The sequence below is a fragment of the Carassius gibelio genome, chromosome B6, assembly GCF_023724105.1.
Source record: "Carassius gibelio isolate Cgi1373 ecotype wild population from Czech Republic chromosome B6, carGib1.2-hapl.c, whole genome shotgun sequence".
NCBI classification, from domain to species: Eukaryota; Metazoa; Chordata; class Actinopteri; order Cypriniformes; family Cyprinidae; genus Carassius; species Carassius gibelio.
This window is the reverse complement of record NC_068401.1, coordinates 5,264,607-5,287,523: the sequence shown is the minus strand read 5'-3', so window position 1 is coordinate 5,287,523 and position 22,917 is coordinate 5,264,607. Positions and strand designations below refer to the sequence as shown.

General features: G+C 35.9%; 3 protein-coding genes across 3 annotated transcripts; 2 read left to right on the top strand and 1 right to left on the bottom strand.

The window, feature by feature from the left end:
• Positions 1–3,809: 3,809 nt before the first annotated feature.
• Positions 3,810–12,622, top strand: slc16a1a (solute carrier family 16 member 1a). Its single transcript, XM_052559498.1, has 5 exons — positions 3,810–3,930; positions 6,178–6,420; positions 10,227–10,370; positions 10,535–11,329; positions 11,731–12,622. The coding sequence occupies exons 2-5, from the start codon at positions 6,204–6,206 to the stop codon at positions 11,958–11,960; spliced, it is 1,386 nt and encodes a 461-aa protein (XP_052415458.1). The 5' UTR covers positions 3,810–3,930; positions 6,178–6,203; the 3' UTR covers positions 11,961–12,622.
• A 326-nt stretch (positions 12,623–12,948) lies between these two features.
• Positions 12,949–20,185, top strand: LOC127959909 (synaptonemal complex protein 1-like). Its single transcript, XM_052559344.1, has 32 exons — positions 12,949–13,038; positions 13,291–13,417; positions 13,534–13,615; positions 13,719–13,762; positions 13,931–14,095; positions 14,184–14,251; positions 14,323–14,396; positions 14,515–14,573; positions 14,683–14,749; positions 14,869–14,942; positions 15,116–15,224; positions 15,299–15,393; positions 15,499–15,683; positions 15,830–15,897; positions 15,987–16,048; positions 16,145–16,261; positions 16,353–16,457; positions 16,557–16,660; positions 17,337–17,454; positions 17,543–17,613; positions 17,704–17,785; positions 17,871–17,933; positions 18,015–18,077; positions 18,217–18,333; positions 18,418–18,528; positions 18,629–18,721; positions 19,031–19,156; positions 19,229–19,366; positions 19,500–19,568; positions 19,649–19,756; positions 19,874–19,957; positions 20,039–20,185. The coding sequence occupies exons 2-32, from the start codon at positions 13,292–13,294 to the stop codon at positions 20,183–20,185; spliced, it is 2,994 nt and encodes a 997-aa protein (XP_052415304.1). The 5' UTR covers positions 12,949–13,038; position 13,291.
• Positions 19,977–22,832, bottom strand: si:ch211-105j21.9 (sialomucin core protein 24-like). Its single transcript, XM_052559346.1, has 4 exons — positions 22,618–22,832; positions 21,422–21,932; positions 21,168–21,329; positions 19,977–20,864 (listed from the first exon to the last, which is right to left on the bottom strand). Exons 2-4 carry the CDS (start codon positions 21,909–21,911, stop codon positions 20,626–20,628), a joined length of 891 nt encoding a protein of 296 aa, XP_052415306.1. The 5' UTR covers positions 21,912–21,932; positions 22,618–22,832; the 3' UTR covers positions 19,977–20,625.
• Between the last annotated feature and the right edge of the window lie 85 nt (positions 22,833–22,917).

Sequence of the window (22,917 nt, the reverse complement as noted above, 5' to 3'; positions counted from 1 at the left end):
GTGTGTGGTTATACTAAGGTTTTATATGATATGAGCAGATTGTAGCTGGACAAGAGCACTTTCCAAGGCATAAGATGGAATGTGCGATGAGTAAATAGAGGTAATACCACAGCTCCACTGTGAGAGCCATTAGCGGTGACATTACTGCCTGCTAGAGCACTGGTGCACTTTAAGAGTATTGCAAAAATATATTTCTGAAGATCTGCCTGCCCATTAATGTAACTGCCCTACTCCAAATAATACAATGTTATCTAAACCATCCAAACTGCAAAAAGAGAAAGATGGCATCATACATCAGACTTCCCTAATGTAACATCTTCTTCAGCTCATTGGTGTTTAATTATTGCATGTAGCTTGTGTGTGAATATACAGATTGGATCAGCATGTACGCAGTCTGTTTGTGGATGAATGTGCAATTATCCCAGTGCATTTAGATGTACAATAAGCAATCTTAGCTCTGCAATCAAACATTTATGTCCATGTGCATTCAGTTCTGTGCGGTTCATTTCCTTCTGCTTTATTTCTCATTCTGTGTAAATACAAAGCTAGGCTGGATGGAGACTTGAGCAGAAAGACATTAGCCATGTGGCATATGTCCTGAACCGCTGTGATCTATGTCCACGTGGCCAGAATTGACCACCGATGGATTAAGAGATCCAAATTGGCTGTTTGATATATGGCCAGTCCTTGTTAACAGTGTTCCCTTCTGTCAGTTCTCTCCATTGCTTTCAAGGTCAGCCGCCCTCTTCTGCCGGACAAATCAGAGAGCTTACTATTGTCAGTGATGCTTGCAAAATACATGAAAGGACTTATTTGATATTTGATTTAATGTGTTCTAACAAGACTTTCCTTAATTTCCTCAAATTATCCTTGATTCCTGTTTTGCCCTAATCATGGCCTTACATAAAAGAAAGTAAGAAGGAAATTCAAATCAAATCGTTTTAGTTTCAGATTCGTCTTTACCTTTATACTCTTATGTCCATATACATGCATTATACTATCCAGTTAGCCTGCGTTGTATTTTCCTGTTTTTTTCTTTACTTTTTCTTCTGTATTCTAAGTGCTCTCATACTTTTTTCTTAGCTTTTAAATCTTGGCTTATATCTGTGATGCTATTTTGTTTTCTTCTTGAGAGCTTGCAGAAAATACATTTCATTGCTTGCAATTACTGACGCATGCTTAAATGTTGTGCATTTGACTACGAGACCCCCAAACAGATCAATACCAGACTCCACATCTCAGACCAAGACTTGATGATTTATAAACTAAGCTAAAGGAATTTATTGCACCCTTCATTTCAAATAGTGGCATGCTGAACAGGTTTTCGCCTTGTTATACTATAACCCTAAAAAAGTAAAACCACATTCAGAAATGATCAGAAATGCACGCTCTCACATCATGTTTGTAGTGTAGACACTAATCAGTCCTGATGCAACACAGAAGAGCCCTCTACTCGCATGTCATTCAGCCACTGTACAAAAAACATTTGCTGGTTACTATGAAAGAAAATCCAACTTATAAGTGTGAAACAATGTTGAAATATAAGCAAGCACCAAATGTGTTTCTTAGACCTCAAATTAACATGTAGTAACACACGTTCAAAGTTTAATACTGGCGCACAAAATAACAAAAAGCTTTCTGCTGGAATTTTCATGTTTGCCACAAAATAACAATATGTAGGTATAGTATAAATTAATATTATATACCCTTTTTCACTTTATTGAAATGCAATGGTAAATTTGTGTAGTAAGTGATGTAGGTAGTCACAAAATCAGATAGACAAGTAGTAACAGGAGATGCGTGTACTGTAAATACCAGGTGTAAATAATGTGAAAGATATCAGGAGTTGTGAAAACGTAGTTGATGGGGACCTGTAAGCCAAGACATAGACCAAGATGCAAAGGCTGCAAGACTCCAACTCTGAGATGGTACTGATGCAGGTGTGTAATATAAAATCCTTAATGCTTCTTATACTGTCACTATTTTAGCCAAATGTGTTTCTCAAGTGTGATGACATTTATCCTCAGTGTGCACCAAAGCTAAATAGAAGCTGTGAAGGTCAAAGTCTCCTCTACTTTATCATACCCTCTAACTATGAAGTGTCACACTTCTGGCCGACACATCAGCAAAAATATGACATGTAGAAAATAGATTGAAAGAGACAATCAGACTGGCAGTCTTTTGAACCTCCTCTTTCCTATAAACTCCATATGTGTCACGCAACGCTTCCTTTCACAGTAAACCTTGATGTGTTGAACAATAGAGACCTCGACGGGAGAGCGCTGCCTACTCTATTCTTTCCTGCCTTTCTTTTCTTGCATGTTTATTATGACAGCCGTTTTTCTACACGCAACGTGTATATTTCAGCATAAATGTATGGCCATCAGATCTTGTGTTGCTTGGGTGTGAGGCTGCACACACCTCAAAAAAGGCCACAATTGCTCCTCCTGCAGTTGGCCTGAGTGCAAAGCTTCCTAAATTGAAGAGGAAATCTATTGATGTCAGATTTGTGAAGGTCTTACTATGCAAAGCGGAGAAAGTAAATATTTTGGCTTGGTGTCACGTCCAGGACACAGTCGCTCTGAAATGAAAGAGGTCTTTGAAAGTCACAGAAGGGAAATGGAAAGAACATGTTTTACGGTTTGACTCTGCTGACACACTGAGCTGAGCATTTTCTAGTTTCATTAAAAAAGTGGAGTGTAATTATTGCTTCAGTTTATTCTCGCTTGGGAAATATGGCTTAAAACATTGTCACCTTGGTTGTTTGGTCCCTGGCCTACTCGTTTAGTAATAGAGACAATGATGGCTCTGCAAATTAATGTTGATTCATTAATTCTGTAGATTATTGGTTATAATTTGGATGCTTTGGTTGGAATTAGTGAGCATGAAGACATTGTGTTTTGGGGTTCCAAACATTCCAAACTGAACTTAAAATTCCTTTTAAATTCCAGTTTAATTTGAATTAGAATTCTGGCAGCAAACAGGATGTAGAAATGTATTTTGAATTTAAGGAAGTGGATTTAAGATGGATGGATAGATAGACAGTTATACAAATGGGTACAGTTAAACTTAGATTAGAGAAGTATATACTATACGTATATATGTGTGTTTGTGTGTGTGTGTGTGTGTGTGTGTGTGTGTGTGTGTGTGTGTGTGTGTGTGTGTGTGTGTGTGTGAGAGTATGTGTAACTCCTGAAATTGATTTGATTCCGGTTTGTTCCCTTACTTATTTACTTATAATACTTAATACTTAATACTTAATACTTATAGTATTGTAAGTGATTCTAAGAAATTGCATATTATTCTTACATTAGCAGAATCTCTCACATCTCATGCACAGTTGCAAAGCTCATCCTCATTGTCAGTCCTCGTTTTTTGTTCTTTCATCTGACTGAAAGATAAGTAACGTGAATCAGAGCTAATTATAAATTAGCATGTACATGCTGCAGGAAGTATAATAACGTCAGTGTATTTTAATATAATGGGTGTTTGTTGACATTGGATGCATTGACACAATCAAAAAGCAATGTACACCCTATCTCAAAGACCCCATATTGAGACCTGTATCCTCCAAAGGAGACCTGAACAGAGTCCTGAAGGGGTGGCTTAGAGAAAGAACAAGGAGGAGGAGAGCAGGGACACAATGGGCATGGTGGCAGACATCAAGGAGCCAATAGAAACCTATCTTGAACAATTCTGTAGACACTGGGGGCCAATAAGGTCTGCCCTGAACTCAGCTGAACACAGTTTGAAAAGGCTGAGTTACAACAGAGTTTTTTTTTTTTTTTTTTTTTTGCTCAGGATTATTTAAATAACTAGAGAATTGCCTTGATCCAGACCGGTCCCTTAAAATGCTGCTTGCCATCACTATGGAATAGAAGAGTACTTTGGACTATTTTATGCAGAGAATTTATAGAGTGTGCCAGAAAGGTAGGAGCGCTTCTGTGTGGAATGTGTTATTCTGAGCTTGAATGCGCTAAAACGTCTAGCTTGACGCCGTGTAAAGGACCCATTTTACCTGTAAAGTGATCCATTTCATTCTCACTTCTTTTTAAACCATACAGCACTCTAGTTGAAAGGAATGATATGCTCTGCCAACATGGTCAAACTGTCAGATTGTTCAAATTCAAAGTGAACAGCCCAGTGATGCAATACTGGCTAAATCAAAATACATCTTTAATACAAAATTGTATCAATGACGATGTATGTTAAGAGAATTGAATGAATTATGCATTTGAAACTGATTGACAGTACCTTAAAAATATTATACTCCATTCTGGAATGTTTGATTTTGATTAGTCAGTCTTCATGCAGTTAAGTATTTTTGTATAATTGTATTAGTTAACCAATCACTCCATGGCTTTATTGTTGCCAGCTTGGAGGTAGAATGAAATGAATACTTTTGTTTAGCAAGGATGCATTAAATTGAGCAAAGGTGAGAAATTTTTAATGTTAGAAAAGATGTATTATTCAATTAAAGGATGTTCTCTTGAACTTTCTTTTCATTAAAAAACTCATGGACATAACAATAAACAAAAAAATTAAACAGCACAACAATTTCTGATAATGGTAAGAAATATTTCTTGGGCATTAAATCAGCATCTTAAACTGGAATAATGATGCTGAAAATTCAGCTTTGTATCACAGGAATAAATTCAGTTTTTGTAAAAAAAAAAAAAAAAATATTACAGTTTTACTGTATTTTTGATCCAATAAATGCAACCTTGGTGAGCATAAAAGGTGCAAAAGCGCAAACATTTTATAGAACCAAAACTTTTTAACAGTAGTGTATTAAAATGATTTAATGTCTGTTTATTCATTTGTTTGGTTGTTGTTGTGTAATATGGAAGACAGCATACAGGGAGCCAGTCATTATCACAAAATAAACCTCTTCGGGGTGATGCAAGACCCTCTTTGTCCTGATCGCCTTGTCTGAATTAGTTTTGTGATAATGACTGCACATTGTTTTTTTAATGAGAAAGTTGTTCTTAAAAACGATCTAGCAGCTAATGGCAAGGCGCCCTGATGCCTCAAGATCACGCTGTCTGGGCTGGCATAACAAGTCCAAGAGCACATGTAGAGAGACTTAAATGCCAGCAGAGGAAATAACCTGATATTGGTATAAGGTGCCTCTCTCTGACATAAACCTCTGATCCTTCTGAAATAATGTAAGTCATATTTCCATTTTGGAGGGCATGTTCGCTTTAAAAGCCTCCTGCTGTGGCTTTACAAATACTCAATGTGTTCAGTTCGGCTATGAGGCTTTAATATGTAAAAGCACCATGACTCTTTATGTACCATCTATGTTTCCTTTGAACACTTTTCTGCCACATGTGCACAATGATTTCTTGCAGCTGTTTGATATGATTCATGTTTATTGATGTGTGGTTCTTTGAAGTTTTAGGTTTACCTTTAGAGGACTAGTTGTGCAGAAAATCTTGTATTTCCTGGCCATGAATCGAGGCATTAGAGATGCTAGCATCACTATTACTATTGCTCATACTTAGGGATAAGGATCTGAACAAACCCTTGGTATTAAATTTCAGTGCGTAACTCATCCCATATCCCAAACCACTTGTGCTTCGGACAAGAATGTTGCCTCATATGTTTAAATTGAGGAGCTTTTCTGACTTTAGACATCTCTCACCTTCTGGATAATGGACTAGAATATCTTATAGAATTACACTGAATGAGTGGCATGGACCATGAGACCAGAAGTATTATAAAGAGTCAGCAAACAGATAGCAACACACTGAAAGCAACTAAGAACACTCAACAAAAGTAAAAAAAAAAAAAAAAAAAGTTTTGGCCCAGGCCAGTATGATATTTGTATTATTATTTGAAATAAATAAATACTTTTATTCAGCAAGGATGTGTTAAATTGATAAAAAATTATATTATATGATATAGCAATACTACTGTTTTCACTGTATATTTATTAAATCAATGCAGCCTTATTGAGCCTAAGAGACCACTTACAAAAACATTTTAGTAAATCTTAACCCCAAACCTTTGAATGCTAATGTATGTTTCTTGAATGTTTTCTATTGTGAATTTCTTCTACAGTTTATATTAGGTGACATCATTCAAATATGCAGTCAACAGTATTTTTATAAGCAGCCTTGGAGATGTTGAGATTTTGAACACTTAAACAAAACTTTCCCTGTTTCTTAACAGAAAGATCTTTGTAAACACCTGGAGCCATGGCACCTGCTGTCGGAGGTCCTGTGGGATACACCCCTCCTGAAGGTGGCTGGGGTTGGGCCATAGTGTTTGGAGCCTTCATTTCTATTGGTTTCTCCTACGCCTTCCCAAAGTCCATCACTGTGTTCTTCAAGGAAATTGAAGTGATCTTCCACGTCACCAGCAGTCAAGTGTCCTGGATCTCTTCCATCATGCTTGCTGTCATGTATGGAGGAGGTAAGCAGTCTCTTCCTGCATCTTCCTCTTTTTCCTCTCCTTAAAACTCTCAAGGTCTCTTTACACATATTATAAAATGTTCTTTCCGAATTTGCATTTGATTCATAACTGGAGTTGTTTAATAGAATAATTTTGTCCTTGGGTAACTTTTCAATCAGGCTGTTTTTTCAACCATTCAAGCCAGTGGTGAGTTCATGGCGCAATTAATGAAGATCCCGACACAGTTTATCAATGGATGTGGTGCAAGTGAAAGGCCCTTATTCATTTGAATTGTAGAAACGAGAGGCATGCTAGACAAGGCTTACACATCAGCCACTGGCTGCTTTGCTGAGACATTGAGCTCTGAATGGGCAACTCTATCTCCCTCTGGAGTCTTTCTTCTCAGTCAGCCCTTTATTCTGCAAGTGTCAGATGTTTTCCTTGGAGAGAGATGAGGAGATGAGACGCCTAACTCAGGAGTCGCACAGACTTGTGATGACTAGCGTCAATAGCAAACTTGTCTCAGGAAGTGGAGCACCAGCGAATGATGTCAGCACACTCACACAGACAGACTAAATTGCACGTTCGCCTTCTCACGCTACTGATCAAATCAAACTCAAGTTAAAAAATATAAACCATTACGGATATAAAAAAATAAAGGTTTGAATGTTTCTGACAGTATGGTGCTACTTTTTGGTTACAACGCAGAAGCCAATTAGTGTTCTAGTCTGTCAGTATGGTTTGCTTGTGTGCTTATACGTAACCTTTAAAACAGGCAAAAATAAACCAGCCTGCAGTTTGAGTTAAAGATTTAGTTCACAAAAATAAAACTCTTACTCCTAAACAGATTTTTACGTTATCCTCATGTCATTCCAATCCTGTGTGACTTTCTGTCTTCCATGGAACACAAAAAGAAATTTTCTAGAATGTTAATGCTCTTATTTTCCAAGAATATAGCAACTAGGATTTGTAAAGCTCCAAAAAGGACAAAAAAGTTTTAGAATATGGATCAAATCTTTGACTTTTATTCAGTTTTCCACATGCTTTTTTTTGTCCTAAATATTGATTTATTCAAAAATATATTATATATTACGTATTATAAGTGTATACATTTTATAAAATATAATATATTTTTGTTAGTTCATTTTGAACAATGTGATTATTTTTTTTTCTTTCTTTTACTCGTCATTGACCCACATACTTCTGTCAAACTTGAGCTTTTGCCCTTACATTTGTCATGAACAAGAACAAGGCGCTCTATAAGTTTCTGAAAGATAGACCTTTCAATTTATGCTGGTGGGGTTAACATTATGGCCATGAGAACTCGTGACATGTGAGAGGCACATGACTTTACATTTGACCTTATACTCACATGCCCCTTCTGGCCCAGCAGAGCTAATTCCCTACTGTAATGCAGGGGGCAATACATAGCACATGACCCAGATGATCACAGAACCAACCACGCGTGGAAACAATCCAGCAATTTGTTCTGATGACAATGATAAACAGAACCACTTCATGTAGTGATACTGGTTTGTAATACAATATTTGCCGGCAAGACATAATTGTGTGAATATTTTATGCTCACTTATGCACATCAGACATCTGTGTAGCAATATATGTCATATTCATAATAATTCACAATTTGCTCAAAGGTAGATCAGAATGCCATTGTTTAGCATGTAGTTTGATGCTGGCCATGACTGACATGTGTTGTGGTTCCCCTTTTGCTCTCATTTCTCTGAATACAGCCACTGTCTCACCCACAGTTTGCAGCGAAGTCTGAATCCCCTCTAAGCTAAATACTGTCAGAAGGTGTTCGTTTATTTTCCTGAGATGTGTTGTTTTGGCATTCTAGGCCAAGACATCTTCCTACATAGACCTCCATTGCATGTACGCATGTTTTTGGTGACCCAGGGAACCCAGAGGTAGTTTCCCTGGGGCTACAGATGTCCAGATGTGAGGATATTTATATGAATGTGGACTTATCTGATATGTCATGAGTGAGTTTTTGTTTAATGTCACCCAAAGGCTTAGTCTAATTCTTGATTATTCTTGTACCACATATACAGTACAGCCACTTTAATTTCATTCACTCTAATGTGAATACAGGCTGCACAAAATAAAGTGCTCGAAATGTAGTGATTCTCCTAATTATCCTGGAAGTTAAATAGTTTAAGCTTAATTGTGTCATTTCTGCATCACTTAAATGTCACATACTGACTGTTTTCATACAGGTTTCCCGGAGTACTTCACTCATCTGCCATTGGTTGTTTAAACAGATAGCCCCGCCCTAGCCTGCCACGATTGGCTGTGAAAGTTTTTGTAATACTTATCTGGTATTCAAGCTGATTTGTAAGGAGCATTTATTTACATGTATAAATGGAAGACTATTTAGAACAAAATAAGCCAAACATATTAGTATTTTAATTCTACAGTTGTAATGTCAAATAAATTATCATGTTATGTAATTTATATTTTCACAGTATAATATACATGTACTAATAATAATAATGACCCCCCCCACACACACACACACACACACAAACACACACACAAAATGTATCTACTTCAACATTTTAAATAGAACCTTAAAACTCAAATCTGATTAAAGTGCTGGTATTAGTAGCTTAGTTGTTGTGACGTAAACCATGGCTTGTACGTGATACTAATGAATTTCCGCATTTCTAAATGTGTAGGCTAAATGTTCTTTCGTACATGTTCACAGTGACTCGCTGTATGGGGCAAACAAGAAAGCCTATTGTACTCATCCCTCCCCGGTTTTCACATGATTAGCTAGGCTTCCTTCCTACATTCGTGATAGGATTTGGACTCCATACAGGGAAGCTTTAAAAACACGTATGTAACTGGCAATACCTTTGGGATCCTTGTGTTTCCTACTGTAGGGCAGTATCAGAACACATTAGTTTGTTTGGTGAACTAAAGTTTGCCATAGTGCAAAACATATCTAAAATATGATTTAGTAGAGCACTTTAAGATTGATCTTTCAGCCTCTGCATTTCACAGGTTACATATTTTGCTCAGTTAGCTGGCTCACAGTTGGAAATACTTTGATGATTACTGTATTGATATGCTATGTCAAATGCTATTGTTCTTCCCCACAGAGCTGCAATGCCCTCTAGTGGTCCGAACAGAGACTATTACCTTACGTCATTGGAAAAAGAAGATTGATCCTGTTTATTGATTTAGTATACATTCCTGATGTTATTGTGAACAGTTCATATGTGCATATTATTTCAGACAGACGTTTGTCTTTGTAATCTTTTTTCATAATGTAATAACATGCTTCCACTCTGAAACATTGTTCTGGTGATAGGCCAGTCCAGCCTTTTTTCAACCCCACTGTTTTCAATTCCATCAATTCCCAACGGATAAAATCAAGTCCTGTATTAAACTTCCTGGTAACCTGGAATTGGGTGTTGCTTGAACCATTGTTCTCTTTTACTATTACCTTGATTTTTCTTCACAAGCCACATGTGTTGTAATTAATCTCAAGCATGCTTTTCAACAACACTTTTGGTAACACTCCTTCGTATACAAGTACATTAACTCATAATTTATTTTTTTATATTTATATGTGTGTGTGTGTGTGTGTGTCACACTTTTTTTTAAGCAATATGATATTCTTATAATAGATTTTCAAATCTTAAGATTTAAAATCTGCATTTGTTTCAAGAAATTGCATTTGATTCAGAATTAGCATATAAAATGATTTTTAAAAATGGCTTCAGATTACAGAAATAAATAAAAAATCCTCTGCTTTGTGCAAATTCTGTTAGATTTTTTATTTTTATTTTCATTCCCAGGTCCTGTCAGCAGTATCCTGGTCAATAAGTATGGAAGTCGGCCTATTATGATTTTAGGAGGCTGTCTCTCAGGAGCAGGACTCATCGCTGCCTCTTTTTGCAATACCGTCGAAGGCTTGTACTTCTGTGTCGGTGTAGTGGGAGGTATAATTAAAAACAAATAACAACTTTTAAACACACACCATTGCTCTTATCCCATGTACTTTACAGTAATAGCACTCCTAGTGATGTTACACTCTTGTGACATATTTTAATATCACACAGGGGACCTGTTTTCATTTTGAACTCTGTGTTATGATATTTTCCAGGTCTGGGACTGGCATTCAATCTCAACCCAGCTCTCACAATGATTGGCAAATATTTCTACAAGAAGCGCCCAATAGCTAATGGTATTGCTATGGCTGGTAGCCCGGTCTTTTTGTCTACTCTGGCTCCCCTGAACACCTGGTTCTTCGACCAATTCGGCTGGAGAGGGAGCTTCTTGATCCTGGGTGGACTTTTGCTGAATTGCTGTGTAGCTGGTTCACTGATGAGGCCCATTGGGCCAAAACCCCAACCTGCTGTTAAAGCTGCTAACAGTAATAGCGAAGCCAGAGAGCAAAAGAGCGTGATTGAAATCATCAATGGTTTTATCGATCTGACGCTCTTCAAGCATCGTGGCTTTTTGCTGTACCTTCTGGGTAATGTGGTCATGTTCTTCGGCCTCTTCTCTCCTCTTGTGTTCCTCAGTAATTACGCCAAGAGTAAGGAAATTCCCAAGGAGAAGGCGGCTTTTCTACTCTCTATCCTAGCCTTTGTAGATATGGTTGCACGACCTTCAATGGGAATAGTTGCCAGCACGAAATGGGTCAGGCCAAGGGTGCAATACTTCTTCGCCGCATCCATTCTCCTTAATGGTGTGTGCCACCTGCTTGCACCTCTGTCCACAGACTACACAGGGTTCGTGATTTACGCCATCTTCTTTGGGTTTGCCTTCGGCTGGCTGAGCTCTGTGCTGTTTGAGACCCTCATGGATCTTGTGGGATCTCAACGTTTCTCCAGTGCTGTGGGACTGGTGACGATTGTAGAATGTGGGCCAGTGTTACTGGGGCCTCCTTTACTAGGTGAGTAGTTTTAAAAAGCATACCAGAAAAAAAAAGAAAAAAAAGGTATTCGTCTGAAATTAGTGAAGGCAAATTGTAGTTAAATGACCAGTCACATGATTTTAAATTAACTTTCCTTCATGCATTCAGATAAATTTTAATAAAAAAAAAAAAAAATCTATGAAACCGCATTAACCATGCAGTCCCAGAAGAAAAGACTTCTGCATGCCTTTACAGAATGAGGAATGCAGAATGAGGAATAGATTATGGCATTGTGCATTATTTTATTGCAAAACCTTTGTGAGTGAAAGCAAAAGCATGACAAACATTTGCATCACTTTTTGTTGAAAAAAAAAGCATTCATGGATTCCACTTGGATCACTGATTATTTTTTATTTTTTTATAATTGTCTGCACTCACAGGAAAGTTCAATGACATCTACCATGACTACAAATATACATACATGGGCTGTGGAATTGTCCTGCTGGTTGGCAGTTTGTTTCTTTCCATCGGAATGGGCATCAACTACAGGCTACTGGATAAAGAAGCAAAAGAAGAATCCAAGAAAGCCAATCTGCATGAGGAGCCTGGCAAAGAAGTTGTAGAAGCACTGAAAATACCCGATGACAATACTGCAGAGGATACTGTGTGACAATAGCTGATCATGGTTTTATTCTGGGTGATTCTTACATTTCTGCACTCTCTACGTCGAGGGTTTGATTACAGACATCCATCTTGGACTATTCAGGTTACTGAGGCAGTGATATAAACTTTTCAATGCCTTGCACCAGCACATGGTCATGCAGTTGATATTTGTAGAATTTAACATTAGTTTAAAACTTGTGCATTTACTGTAGGGCAAGAGCTGCCTGTGACTATTATATTAGGGCATTTTATGCAAGCTGAGACTGAGAGAAAGATTAAACCAGTAAATATATTAAGAATTAATCTGGAAGAAACAAATGTTGCCTTCTGACTAAAAAGATACTGGAGTAAAGTTAAAGCAGTAGATAGGAAAATACAGTCTCTTGTTAAATATATGAAAAAATATTTTGTCAGTATACATTTTCAGTGTCGGCATCTGTTATTTTGTGTATTTTTGTATGTCTATGCATGTAGTCTAGCAATTTATGGATAAAAGATGATTTACTCGTTTGAAACTGTGTAAACACAAAAGCAATTTGTGTATAGCATAATGGGAAATAGTTTGTTAAATGCCAAGTAAGTTAATATCAGAGTCAGTTTAAATGTTTGTCATTTTTCTGTTGCAAAATTGTTCAAATAAAAATGATTCTCATTTTAATAAAAACTTCACAAAGCTTCACACTTCCTTTCAAGTGTTCTTTTGAGAATGACAATGATGTAAGTACCTCTGGCTTTTGCAAAATGCTCATCTGACCTCTAACCATTTTGATATTATTGAAGCTTTAACTTTTAGTTGGATGCACCTTTCATAAATGTGACAAGTGTGTTAAACAATGCTTTAGGAAATAATAATAACAAAATAAAAATAAAAAAAACAATGTGGCATATAAATTATGACATTTGGCGAGTTCCGACTGACATGTTGTCATTTAAGTTGCTACTGCTGTTGTTGAATTGAATCAGCCGCGCAAAACATTTAAAATCTGAGTCGCGTGAGACAAACTGACGTCAAGTAAAAACCGTTGGTCAACGGAGTCGTAATAATTATAAAACATTCATAAAGTGCTAGAGTGATTTGCTTAAAGGTAATTAAATGTTTCTAAAATTAAGTTTAATTACACGTAGTTTATAAAAGAGGAAAAGTAACGGATATCAAATGATTTATGAGGAATATCAACGGAAATTACCTTTGCTCAATTGCCTCAACTTTTGACTTTACGTTTCTTAGCTAGCTACGTTAGTGCCTCAAAAGGGAAGAGGGAAAAACTCAAATATAAAACTATTAAGTATACTGTTCTGAGGATTTTTGAAGCGATATATTTCGTTTGACTCCACAGCATGCAGAAACCATTCAACTTCAAACTGCTGGTGCCCCCAAGAGCTCATTTGAATCAAGTTTCTGCAGTGAAGCCTCAGGAAACAGGCTTGTTTGAAGAAAACTCTGTTTTTTCTCCTTCAAACCAGGTTGGCAAACTTGTAAATTCTCTGTTTGTGCTATTATGTTTCTATTTGACCTCTGGCTGCTAAACTGCTGTATGAACATTTAAATGTAACTTGGGATTCGTGCATTTTGTTTGTAGAATTATAACAAGTGTTCAGATATGGAGACAAGCCTGCCATTTCCATCCAAAATGGTGCTTCCTACGAAGACATCAAGAACTGGTAACATTTATAATCTAAATAAAAAAAGGTGTAAGTTACTGTAATGAATATGATTTAATAAAGTAACGTTAAATCCATTAATACTGATACTTTGTTCTTTCAGAAGGCATGAAGAAGGCTGCAGTCATGCCAATGGAAAAGGAGGAGGTCAGGTTAAATGCTTATTTCATTTTGTATTGTAGTTTACTGCTTAAAAGGTTATTCATTTATTTTTTATAATCTATAATGGTTTAAGGTCCACATTAGGAATTCAGTGAAATGCATAATGTCAGTAAATCTAAGCAGTTTAATAGCTGTTTTGCTTTTGCATTACAGACATCATTAAGATCCAGCCAGCTGTACTCCAGATTGCTTGATGAAGCTGAGAAAATCAAACTCTGGAAGTTCAAAATAGATTCTGAGATTTCACAAAAAGACAGGAAGCTTCAGGAGAACAGAAAAACCATTGAGACGCAGCGCAAAGCCATTCAAGAGCTTCAGGTAGATCAGATTTGCAGTTAGTAGATTTATGTTTATTATTTTTCATCTGCTTCACTAAAGACAAAATTATGACTTATGTCTTTTGCAGTTTGCAAATGAAAGTCTGAGCATGAAATTAGAAGATCAACTGAATGAGAACGAAGATCTTAGAAATACGTATGTACAGCATGGATAATTTTCATAAAAGCACATATATTATGTTATAATTTATATCCTTTATTATGCAGAAACAATGCAACCAGAAATTTGTGTAACATACTAAAGGACACATTTGAGAGATCTGCTGAGAAAATGAATTTGTGTAAGTGGGAGAGCATATTATACTATAATATGTAATATACTGTAGCCTAACACTAAATATGTCAATTCATTGACAGTTATTAGAGGACAATAATGTGTTTTTTATTTTGCCTGTATAGTTGAGGCTGAACGGGAAGAAACTCATGATCTGTTCTTACAGAACAATGAGAATGTTCAGGTAACTGTTTTAAATATGTATTTATTTAAGATGGATGCAGAGTTGACAATAGGCAGAACCCTAGATTAGGACAGTACTTTTCATGACATTGTAATTTGTTCATTTGCAGAGGATGGTGGCAGCATTTGAAGCTCTTCGGAAGCAAGCAGAAGCTGATCAGCAGGATATGTTGAAATGTGCTAATTTTTATAAATTTTTATAATTATTTTTAACTAATTATGTGAAGTCATTTGAAGCATATGTATTTGACACAATTAATAATTAAAACATTGTTTTGTTAACATCCTACCTACAGTTAGAGAATGCCTTACACAGTTTGAGGATCTTAAAGTGAAGTTGGAGCGTGAATGCCATGTGAGGGAGAAGGAGGTTAGTGCCTTTGCTCATGAGCCTTACAATTAACTAATTCAGCCTGAAGGGGGCAGCACTTGCTTGAATAATCTTAATGAAAAACCTTGCCTACAGTAACATACACCTGTCTTTGTATTCTTGTTGTGACTAAAACACGTGTATTTTATGTTGCTTTACTTTGACTTGTTGAGGTTGCTATGCTTCAAGAAGAACTCCAAGAAAAAGAAAACAATCTTAAAGATGTTTCACTAAAACTCAAAGAGGCACAGCAAAGCTCCAGTGTGATGGAGGAGTCAGCAAGTAAGAATGCATGAAACATTTCCTTCAGTCTTTTCTTGATTTTTTTTTTTTATCTTCACTTTTGTTGTTTTTAGGGAAACATCAGAAATTACTTCAAAGCATTACACAGGAACGGGAGGCACTTGAGGAGAAACTCAGGATGACAGAGCAACTCAGATGGGAGTTGGAGGTTTGTCCTTTTACAAGGTCTAAATACAAATGTACCTACTTGCTTATAAGGATACTACATAAATCTGAAAATAATTCATGTTATGCATTGTATTGCTGTTCACAGGAAAACCAGAGAGCCCTAAATTACAAACTAGAACAAAGCAAGGAAAACCATGAGAAAGTTCTTCAAAAGAAAGACAGTGATCTACAGGAACTAAACAACATCAAAGAGCAACAGTCAAACCAACTTTCAGAGATGGAGCTGACAGTGAATTCTTTGCAGTCCTCACTAACTTCTGAGATACAGAGGTATGTTAAAGAGACAGCACAAGACCTAGCCTAATGTTTTGTAAATCTCAAACCATTATCACAGATAAAAAATACAATAAAATATTTAATCAAGAACTTTAAAAACTTATTTAATCTGTTATTAAATGCTTTCTTTGTTTTCACAGGGCGCAAGACCTTGAGACAAAGATAAGCTCCTTGGTGAATGATCTCAGTGACAAAAACACGGAGTTAGGTGTGTTGAAACGGTCGATGGTAATGAATAATGATATTTTTCATGCTTAATACAATTCTAAAATCATTGGTTACACTTTCTTCATGCAGAAGTTATTAAGGGGCAGAAAGAAGACCATAGCAAGCAAATACAGAGACTCAGAGATGAGCTGGTTTGTATTTTATTCTGTTTGAGCATTCAAATTTTTTGAATTGCAATCATAGAAACAATATTCCATAATCATGGAACCATAATGATTCTGTAACAGGATGAGAAGTCAAACTCACTCTTGTCTACAAAGGAGGAATTAAAGACAAGGGAGGTTCAGGTATTCCAGCTTATTGCCTCACTTGAAGATCAGCAAAGTGAGGCAAATAATTTAAAGGTAATGAAAAGGTCATTAAGCACTGATTGACATAGCAACATAGTAATTTAAGTGCTACATGTGCTTCATATCTAACCATCACCCCTCTCAGGATGAAATGGAAAGTGTCAACACAGAAAATAAAAACATGAAGGAAGCCCTGACAAAAGCAAGACTTGACAATGAAGAGCTGCAAGAACTTGTAGTTTTAAAAGAGGTCAGTAGGTTTATATTTTCATTATATTAAAAAGCATGTGTATTTATTTGAGGACAGTCCAACAACTTAAATACTCGCATCTGTACATCTTTCATCCAGGCTAAATTAAAAGAGGTGAAGGAACAGTTGTCGAGTGCTTTGGAGAGCAGTTTTCAAGCATCAAAAGAGGTAGACAGATTGGAGAGGGACATAATGCAGCAGAAGTAAGTGCATCCATGACCTGTTTGGTTTTATATCATTAATCTTTATATGTCATATTGAGCCCCTCACGTTAAAAACAATAAATGTAAATTTGTTTAGCCATTTGCTCCTCTGATTTATTGCTTACTGTTACATATACTATACAGACAGTGTAAATAGATAGGTGGATGTGTGTTTAGAGTTATTATATGTGGAACGTTTTGTAAACAAGAATGTACACTAACACTTTCGATTGGGTCCAATTCTCACTTTTAACTAGTTGCTTATTAACCAGAATATCACTAGCATATTAGTGTTTTATTTGTACTTATAAAGTATATGTTAATGGTTTATTCTGAATTACCATATTGCACATCTCTTAATCCTACTCAATAAACTTAACATGCAACTTAATCTTACTAACTATTGATAAACTGCAAATAAGAGTTTACTGAGGCAAAATTTATAGTCAGTTATTAGTTAATAGTAAGAACTGGTCCCCAAACTAAAGTGTGATCTAAATTTATTATAAGAAAATAAGCTATTATTATTATAAACATGTTAATATAAATAAATAAATCTCCTTTATTGAACTATGTTGTCCATTCTGCTATTGTTCCATTGAAATTAATTCAATATTTTATATATATATATATATATATATATATATATATTTTTTTTTTTTTTTTTTTCTTAAAGGGAGATATATGAGGAGCTGATATTGAAGTACAATAACCTGCAGATACAGAAGGACACCATTCAACAACAGGCTGATAGTGGTGCTTTAGAGAAGAAAGTCCTTCAGTCTCATGTCATGGTTTGTAAATTAAATCAAGTTTCTGTATTTTGTAAATATGACAAGAGATCCTCAAATGCTGTATTTTGTGTTTTTTTTTTTTTTACAGAAAAGCAATGCAAATGCAGAAAGAGAGAAGACAGAAATAGAGAGACTTGAGAGTCAGAAACAACAGCTTCAGTAAGATTAGAAGAAACTTTTGTCTTGTAACATTTCTAATTTGGTTTAATCTGTTATATTATGTCTTACATATACAATTTAAAATTCCAGGGAGCAGGTGGATATTTTAACTGCAAAAATTGCTGGGAAGGATGAAGACAGTAAGAATGTTCAGCAGCAGTTGAAGGAGAGTGTGCGTTATCTTTTTTAATATTATATAATTTTAGTTGAGTATCTTCATCTATCTAACAATAATTCATGTTTAATTACAACAACAGGGCAAAACCGCAAAACGGGAACTTCTGTTAAAAGACAAACAAATCAAAGCACTGGAGTCAAAAGTAAAAAATCATATTGTGACATACGTTACACTGTTGTTCTCTGTACTCATTAAATACATTTTTAAATATCTTTTTTTTTAGCTAACAAACACTAAAACAAAACTAGAGACCAAAATGAAAGCTCACGAGGAATGTCTAAAAGAGGTAGATCATTTACTATTATTTTTCTGAATGATCAAACAATGTTGAAAGAAGTTTACACTGCTTTCTCATAAATTCGTAGTAAAACAGTGCTGAAGTGAAACAGTGGTCATGTTACAGTGTTTTCACATATGTCTTGCAGATTGTTCAACTGAAAGAAGATTCGGAAAGAATAGAGAAGTGTCACAAGGAGGAGCTTCAGAAAATAAGCTCAGACTTCAAAGACAAATTGACATCGGAGGCACAACTCAACCTTGAGGTGAATTATTTTTTCATCAAATGCTATAATTGAAGAATTAATTCAACTTGATGCAAATAATAGTTTTTTGTTTTGTTTTTGTAGGTACAGAAACTAAAGCAAACAGCCATGGAGGCACTGAAGAGTAAAGATGACACAGAAATCAAATGCCAGCAGAAGATATCAGACATGGTTGCTTTGATGGAGAGACACAAGGTCATTATTTTTTCTTAATAATTGCCCTCTGAAATTATATAATATTTTATTAATTTTTGAACACTTTTTAGTCACTTAAATATTGTTATTTTCTTTGTAGCATGAGTATGACAAAATGGTAGAAGAAAAAGATGCAGAGCTCAGTGAAAAACGGATGAGAGAGGCTGAAGTCAGTGCAAGCAAAGCATCTCTGGTAATTATTTGACCTTTTTATGGCTTACCTTTACATCTTGCAATCCAAAGCTTGAAATGATTGTCATCCTCAAAATAACATAGTCATTAGATCCCTGAGATGTGAATTATAGAGTTCTAGGTCCAAAATATGGATTTATAAATTCGTTGGAATCTTTGATGCTGAGTTGTATCCTTGAGACATATAATCCAAGGTTGTTGTAGCAGCACTATTGTTATTTTAGTAGATAATGTACATTTTGGGGATTTATGTTTGGGAATTAAATTTTTTGTCTATGTTACTTAAAAACCGAATAACCAATACATTTAGGAACTAGAGCTGTCTCACCTGCAAGTGGAAAATGAAGAGCTTAGAGAACAACTTGAAAAGCTCAAAGGAGAGAAGATGGCCTTGAGTACACCAGTCTCATCTCTTGAAAAAGACACACTTCAACAGGTGTTGTATCTTGTCATTTGAAATACATGGCAAGTTAAAATGGACAGTGCAATATGAAAATACTGTTTTTAGGCAAATGAAATCAAACCAAAGAAAAGGAGAAACAAGATCTCTAAAACTCAAAAAGCTGACATCACAAAGAAGTCTGTGTATGAACTTTTAAATGAAGATGAAAGTGAAGCATCGAGAAATGCATCTTACACTCCTGCTGTAGGTTGTTTCCCATTATCTTTGTCAATTTTGTCCATTCTTATACTTCACATCTATCAACATTTGTGTGTGTGTGTGTGTGTGTGTGTTTTGTATGTTTGTTTTTTTGTTGTTGTTGTTTTACTGATGCAAGGGAACGGTGAATAAAGACCGTCATACCCCATTATGGAGCAAAACGACTAAAACAACACCTCAAATAAAGGTATGGGGACAACCTGAACTCTTTGCACTATTATCATTCATCTTGAACATTTATATGAGCCAGTTTGGTTTCCACTTCAGTCATTCAGAATTCGCACACCACCCACACCTGAGATTACAGGGTCTTGGAAGGAAAACATTCTTAAGCTGGATCCAAAATCAGACAACTCAGACAGCAATGACATACTGGTACATTTTATCAATTTACATAACATTGGTATCGTGCTATATACATTTTCAGTGATCTGCATTTTTATTTGCAGTCAGTTTTATTTAATTTGTGTTACTCTTTTGTAATTCTCTTAGAGTTTCTCTCCAAGACCTGTGAAATCAAAGAAACCTATGCAACCAAAAGAGGCAGACAGAGGGAGTTTGGACATGTTCAAGAAGGTAAAAAATAGCATTTGACTAGTTTTGTCCCAATTTTATTCCTTTATGTTCTTGTTTTGACTGTCATTATGTACAAATTAGGTACAGGTGCAGAGTTCTTTTCCATGTAAGTCTCCAGGAACAGTGCTGAAACTGGCTGCAATAAAAAGAATGCGAGATGCTGGATGGACCACCGTTAGCAATTCAGATAAGAAGAAAAAAAAAGTAACAGACAAAATTTTTGCTTAAAAGTATCAAAGCATTAAAAAGAAAGAAGTGTGAAAATCTTTTTTTTTTAAATTAGAGCACGTATACTCTTAAGACAATAGCTTTTGATTGCTTGCAATTAGTATGGAATTTTGAGTAAGTTGAAGTATATTTATAGTATTTATTCTAAACTCTTATTACACAGTTTCTATATATATATGTTCAGTTAAAATACAGTACCTTAACATGTTTATCAAAAAAATGCTGGTTCCTGGTATTGTTGGTGGTGTTTTTTACATATTTGTATTTACATTTGTGTTCATCTGATGTGTTAACTAATTTAATTTCTTCAAATGTTCAGTTTCAAAGTAAAAAAACGTAGGTTTAAAAACAGTCTTTTCCCATAGACTCAAGTAAAAGTAACTTTTCAGATCAGAAAGATTTTTTTTTTTCCTAATAAAAAGAGGTTTGTTGATGAGATCTTAAGACTCTTGGTCATGTTCATGGAATGTCTGAAAGGTGGAGCTCTCATGGTCGAATGCTCTGTCTTGATCCTCTCTCAGAAACTCCAAGCGGAACTGAGTGGGTCTGGAAGCAAATCCAGATGCGTCTGTCTGGAATTCTTCATTCTGTACTGTCATGGTGGGGTTGTAAATCTGAGGACCATCATAGAGTCCTCCTGAAATGACCAGCGTGTCATCTGGCAGTGCAAACGGCTCACCTATGAAAGGGAATTACAGACATAATTCATAGTGAATATTTAATATTTGATTAAAATAGGATTACTGTGAACTAAATACTAGATTAAATGTGCTTTCCCATCACCCATAACTTGACGGAATTATGTTGGAATTGGCCTGACAACTTTATCAGACTTTAACCTATTTCCAAGGTGTAATGAGTGGTTGCTAGGTCCTTTAAAAATTATATATATAAAAAAATGTTACCTTAGCAAAACACTACCAATAAGATCATTGATCATATTACAAGGTCATATTAGTTTTAACAGATAGGTTTTCCTAACCTGTATCTTCATTCTGGAGACGGCGGTGAGTGTATTGGACACTTCTCTCTTTGTTCCTGCCGAACTTGTACACAAAATGTCCCAGAACTACCAGAACTATTACACCAAGCAGAATGCTGAATAAAATGGTCAGAGATTTCTCTGAATGATTCAGGCCACCGTCTGTTTAAGATAGAGGTAGGAGTAGTTAGGTAGGGTAAACATATTTCATTATTTGGTTTCCATTCTAAATGTGAGGTTATGTTCAGACCTACCTTGAGATCCATTGAAGGAAGCTGAGTTGTTTTGAGTCACAGCAGTAGAAGTAATCGCTGTCGATTGGGTCACTGCTGTAGTGCTTGATGTAAGACTTCCATTGCTGCTGCGAGTGGTGTTGTCTGTAGAAGTGACAGCTGTTGAACTGATGTTGAATGTTGAGGATGTTGCTGATTGTGGTGTCTGAGCATGTTCTGTTGTGTTTGGCTTCCCTGCTGATCCTGTTACATTGCTTTGGTTGGCTCCCAAAGTAGTGGTGGGGGTTGTCAAGTTGTTTTGAGTTGTTGCGCTATCATTGTATGGTGAATAGGTTGATAAATTTGAGCCATTTTCTGTGTGGTTTCCTGTTGCATTCAGAGGTGGAGCTATTGTAGTTGCCAAGCTTGATGGTGACACACTGGTCGTTTGTGCATCGGTTTTATTATTCAAGACAAACGACAACACTATTAGCTGGCCACATACCAAAAGCTGAAGAGTTAACACACCCATAACTGTTGCAAGAGCTTGATCCTTTAAAAAAAAAAATCATATACTCAACAACAGGTCAAGAGTTAAGACATACATTTTCATACAGCGCATGACCTAATTTAGTGTGTTTTATCTGTATGTGGTGTTGATGTGTGGTTTCCTGTTGTGCACTTGCAGAGTTTCCATTTATCTAGTACTTTTATTTCTGGTAATTTTGTAGCATCATGACTTTCATTGTATTTTATTAATTAAACTGTTTCTCTTCTTTACCAAAATACATTCTTTGTACTAGCCATTAGAATTATTTATATATTGAAAAAAAAAAAAATGAAATGTATACTTTAAAAGAATGCATACAGGAAGTTACAAGAGCATTAGGCATTATGACTAAAATGGCGCTGACATGAAACTGAAGACAACAAAGAGCCACATGGTTTTGCATAGGCTAAACAAACAGCCATGGGCAACCCATTTATTAATGCCACCCATCACAGATTTACCCTAATAAAGTGTCTTCCCATTATTTAATTGTTTCGCAGACAGTTCTGTTGAATTTACATCCAGTATACTTTGTTACAAAGCAGTGTGGTTCTTCTTAAAAGAAACTAAATTTGCTCTCATTTCTTTCTCTCATCATGCTTTTATTCTTCTACGCCTTCTTATTTGTGTAACTGTTGTAGTTTATATAAAAACAGAATTAATATCAGACAGCAAGAGCAAAACTTACCTGTAAGCTGAAAGAAACAGTGGTAGTGAAAGCAGGAAGTGGCTGGCAGCAGTTATTACACTCCCCCACCTGCTGCAGGCTCCGCTCTTTTTCCACTCCCTGAAGAAAAACAGCTCGGCTCCACGTCAAACAAACAGGTAGAGTGGGCTGGCCTTTACTGACTGACTTCCTTTACCGGCATCGAGGAGGCAGGTGTTCGGCCATTGTGTAACACTCGTGTAACCCAAGTGTTTTTAACCCTTCGTTTGATTTGAGTGGTTCCTTCCTGAGTGTTACTTTATTTCTCAGTGAGATCAACAC

What these genes read in the sequence shown, in the direction of transcription:
- LOC127959909 (XM_052559344.1), top strand. Translation starts at nt 13,292, where the DNA reads ATGCAGAAACCATTCAACTTCAAACTGCTGGTGCCCCCAAGAGCTCAT. An exon ending in AAACAACACCTCAAATAAAG is followed by an intron (nt 19,569 to 19,648) that starts GTATGGGGACAA and finishes TTTCCACTTCAG; the next exon opens with TCATTCAGAATTCGCACACC. An exon ending in CAGACAGCAATGACATACTG is followed by an intron (nt 19,757 to 19,873) that starts GTACATTTTATC and finishes TAATTCTCTTAG; the next exon opens with AGTTTCTCTCCAAGACCTGT.
- slc16a1a (XM_052559498.1), top strand. Translation starts at nt 6,204, where the DNA reads ATGGCACCTGCTGTCGGAGGTCCTGTGGGATACACCCCTCCTGAAGGT. An exon ending in TGCTGTCATGTATGGAGGAG is followed by an intron (nt 6,421 to 10,226) that starts GTAAGCAGTCTC and finishes TTTCATTCCCAG; the next exon opens with GTCCTGTCAGCAGTATCCTG. An exon ending in ACTGGGGCCTCCTTTACTAG is followed by an intron (nt 11,330 to 11,730) that starts GTGAGTAGTTTT and finishes CTGCACTCACAG; the next exon opens with GAAAGTTCAATGACATCTAC.
- si:ch211-105j21.9 (XM_052559346.1), bottom strand. Translation starts at nt 21,911, where the DNA reads ATGGGTGTGTTAACTCTTCAGCTTTTGGTATGTGGCCAGCTAATAGTG. An exon ending in TTCCTTCAATGGATCTCAAG is followed by an intron (nt 21,330 to 21,421) that starts GTAGGTCTGAAC and finishes TATCTTAAACAG; the next exon opens with ACGGTGGCCTGAATCATTCA. An exon ending in TCTCCAGAATGAAGATACAG is followed by an intron (nt 20,865 to 21,167) that starts GTTAGGAAAACC and finishes TCCCTTTCATAG; the next exon opens with GTGAGCCGTTTGCACTGCCA.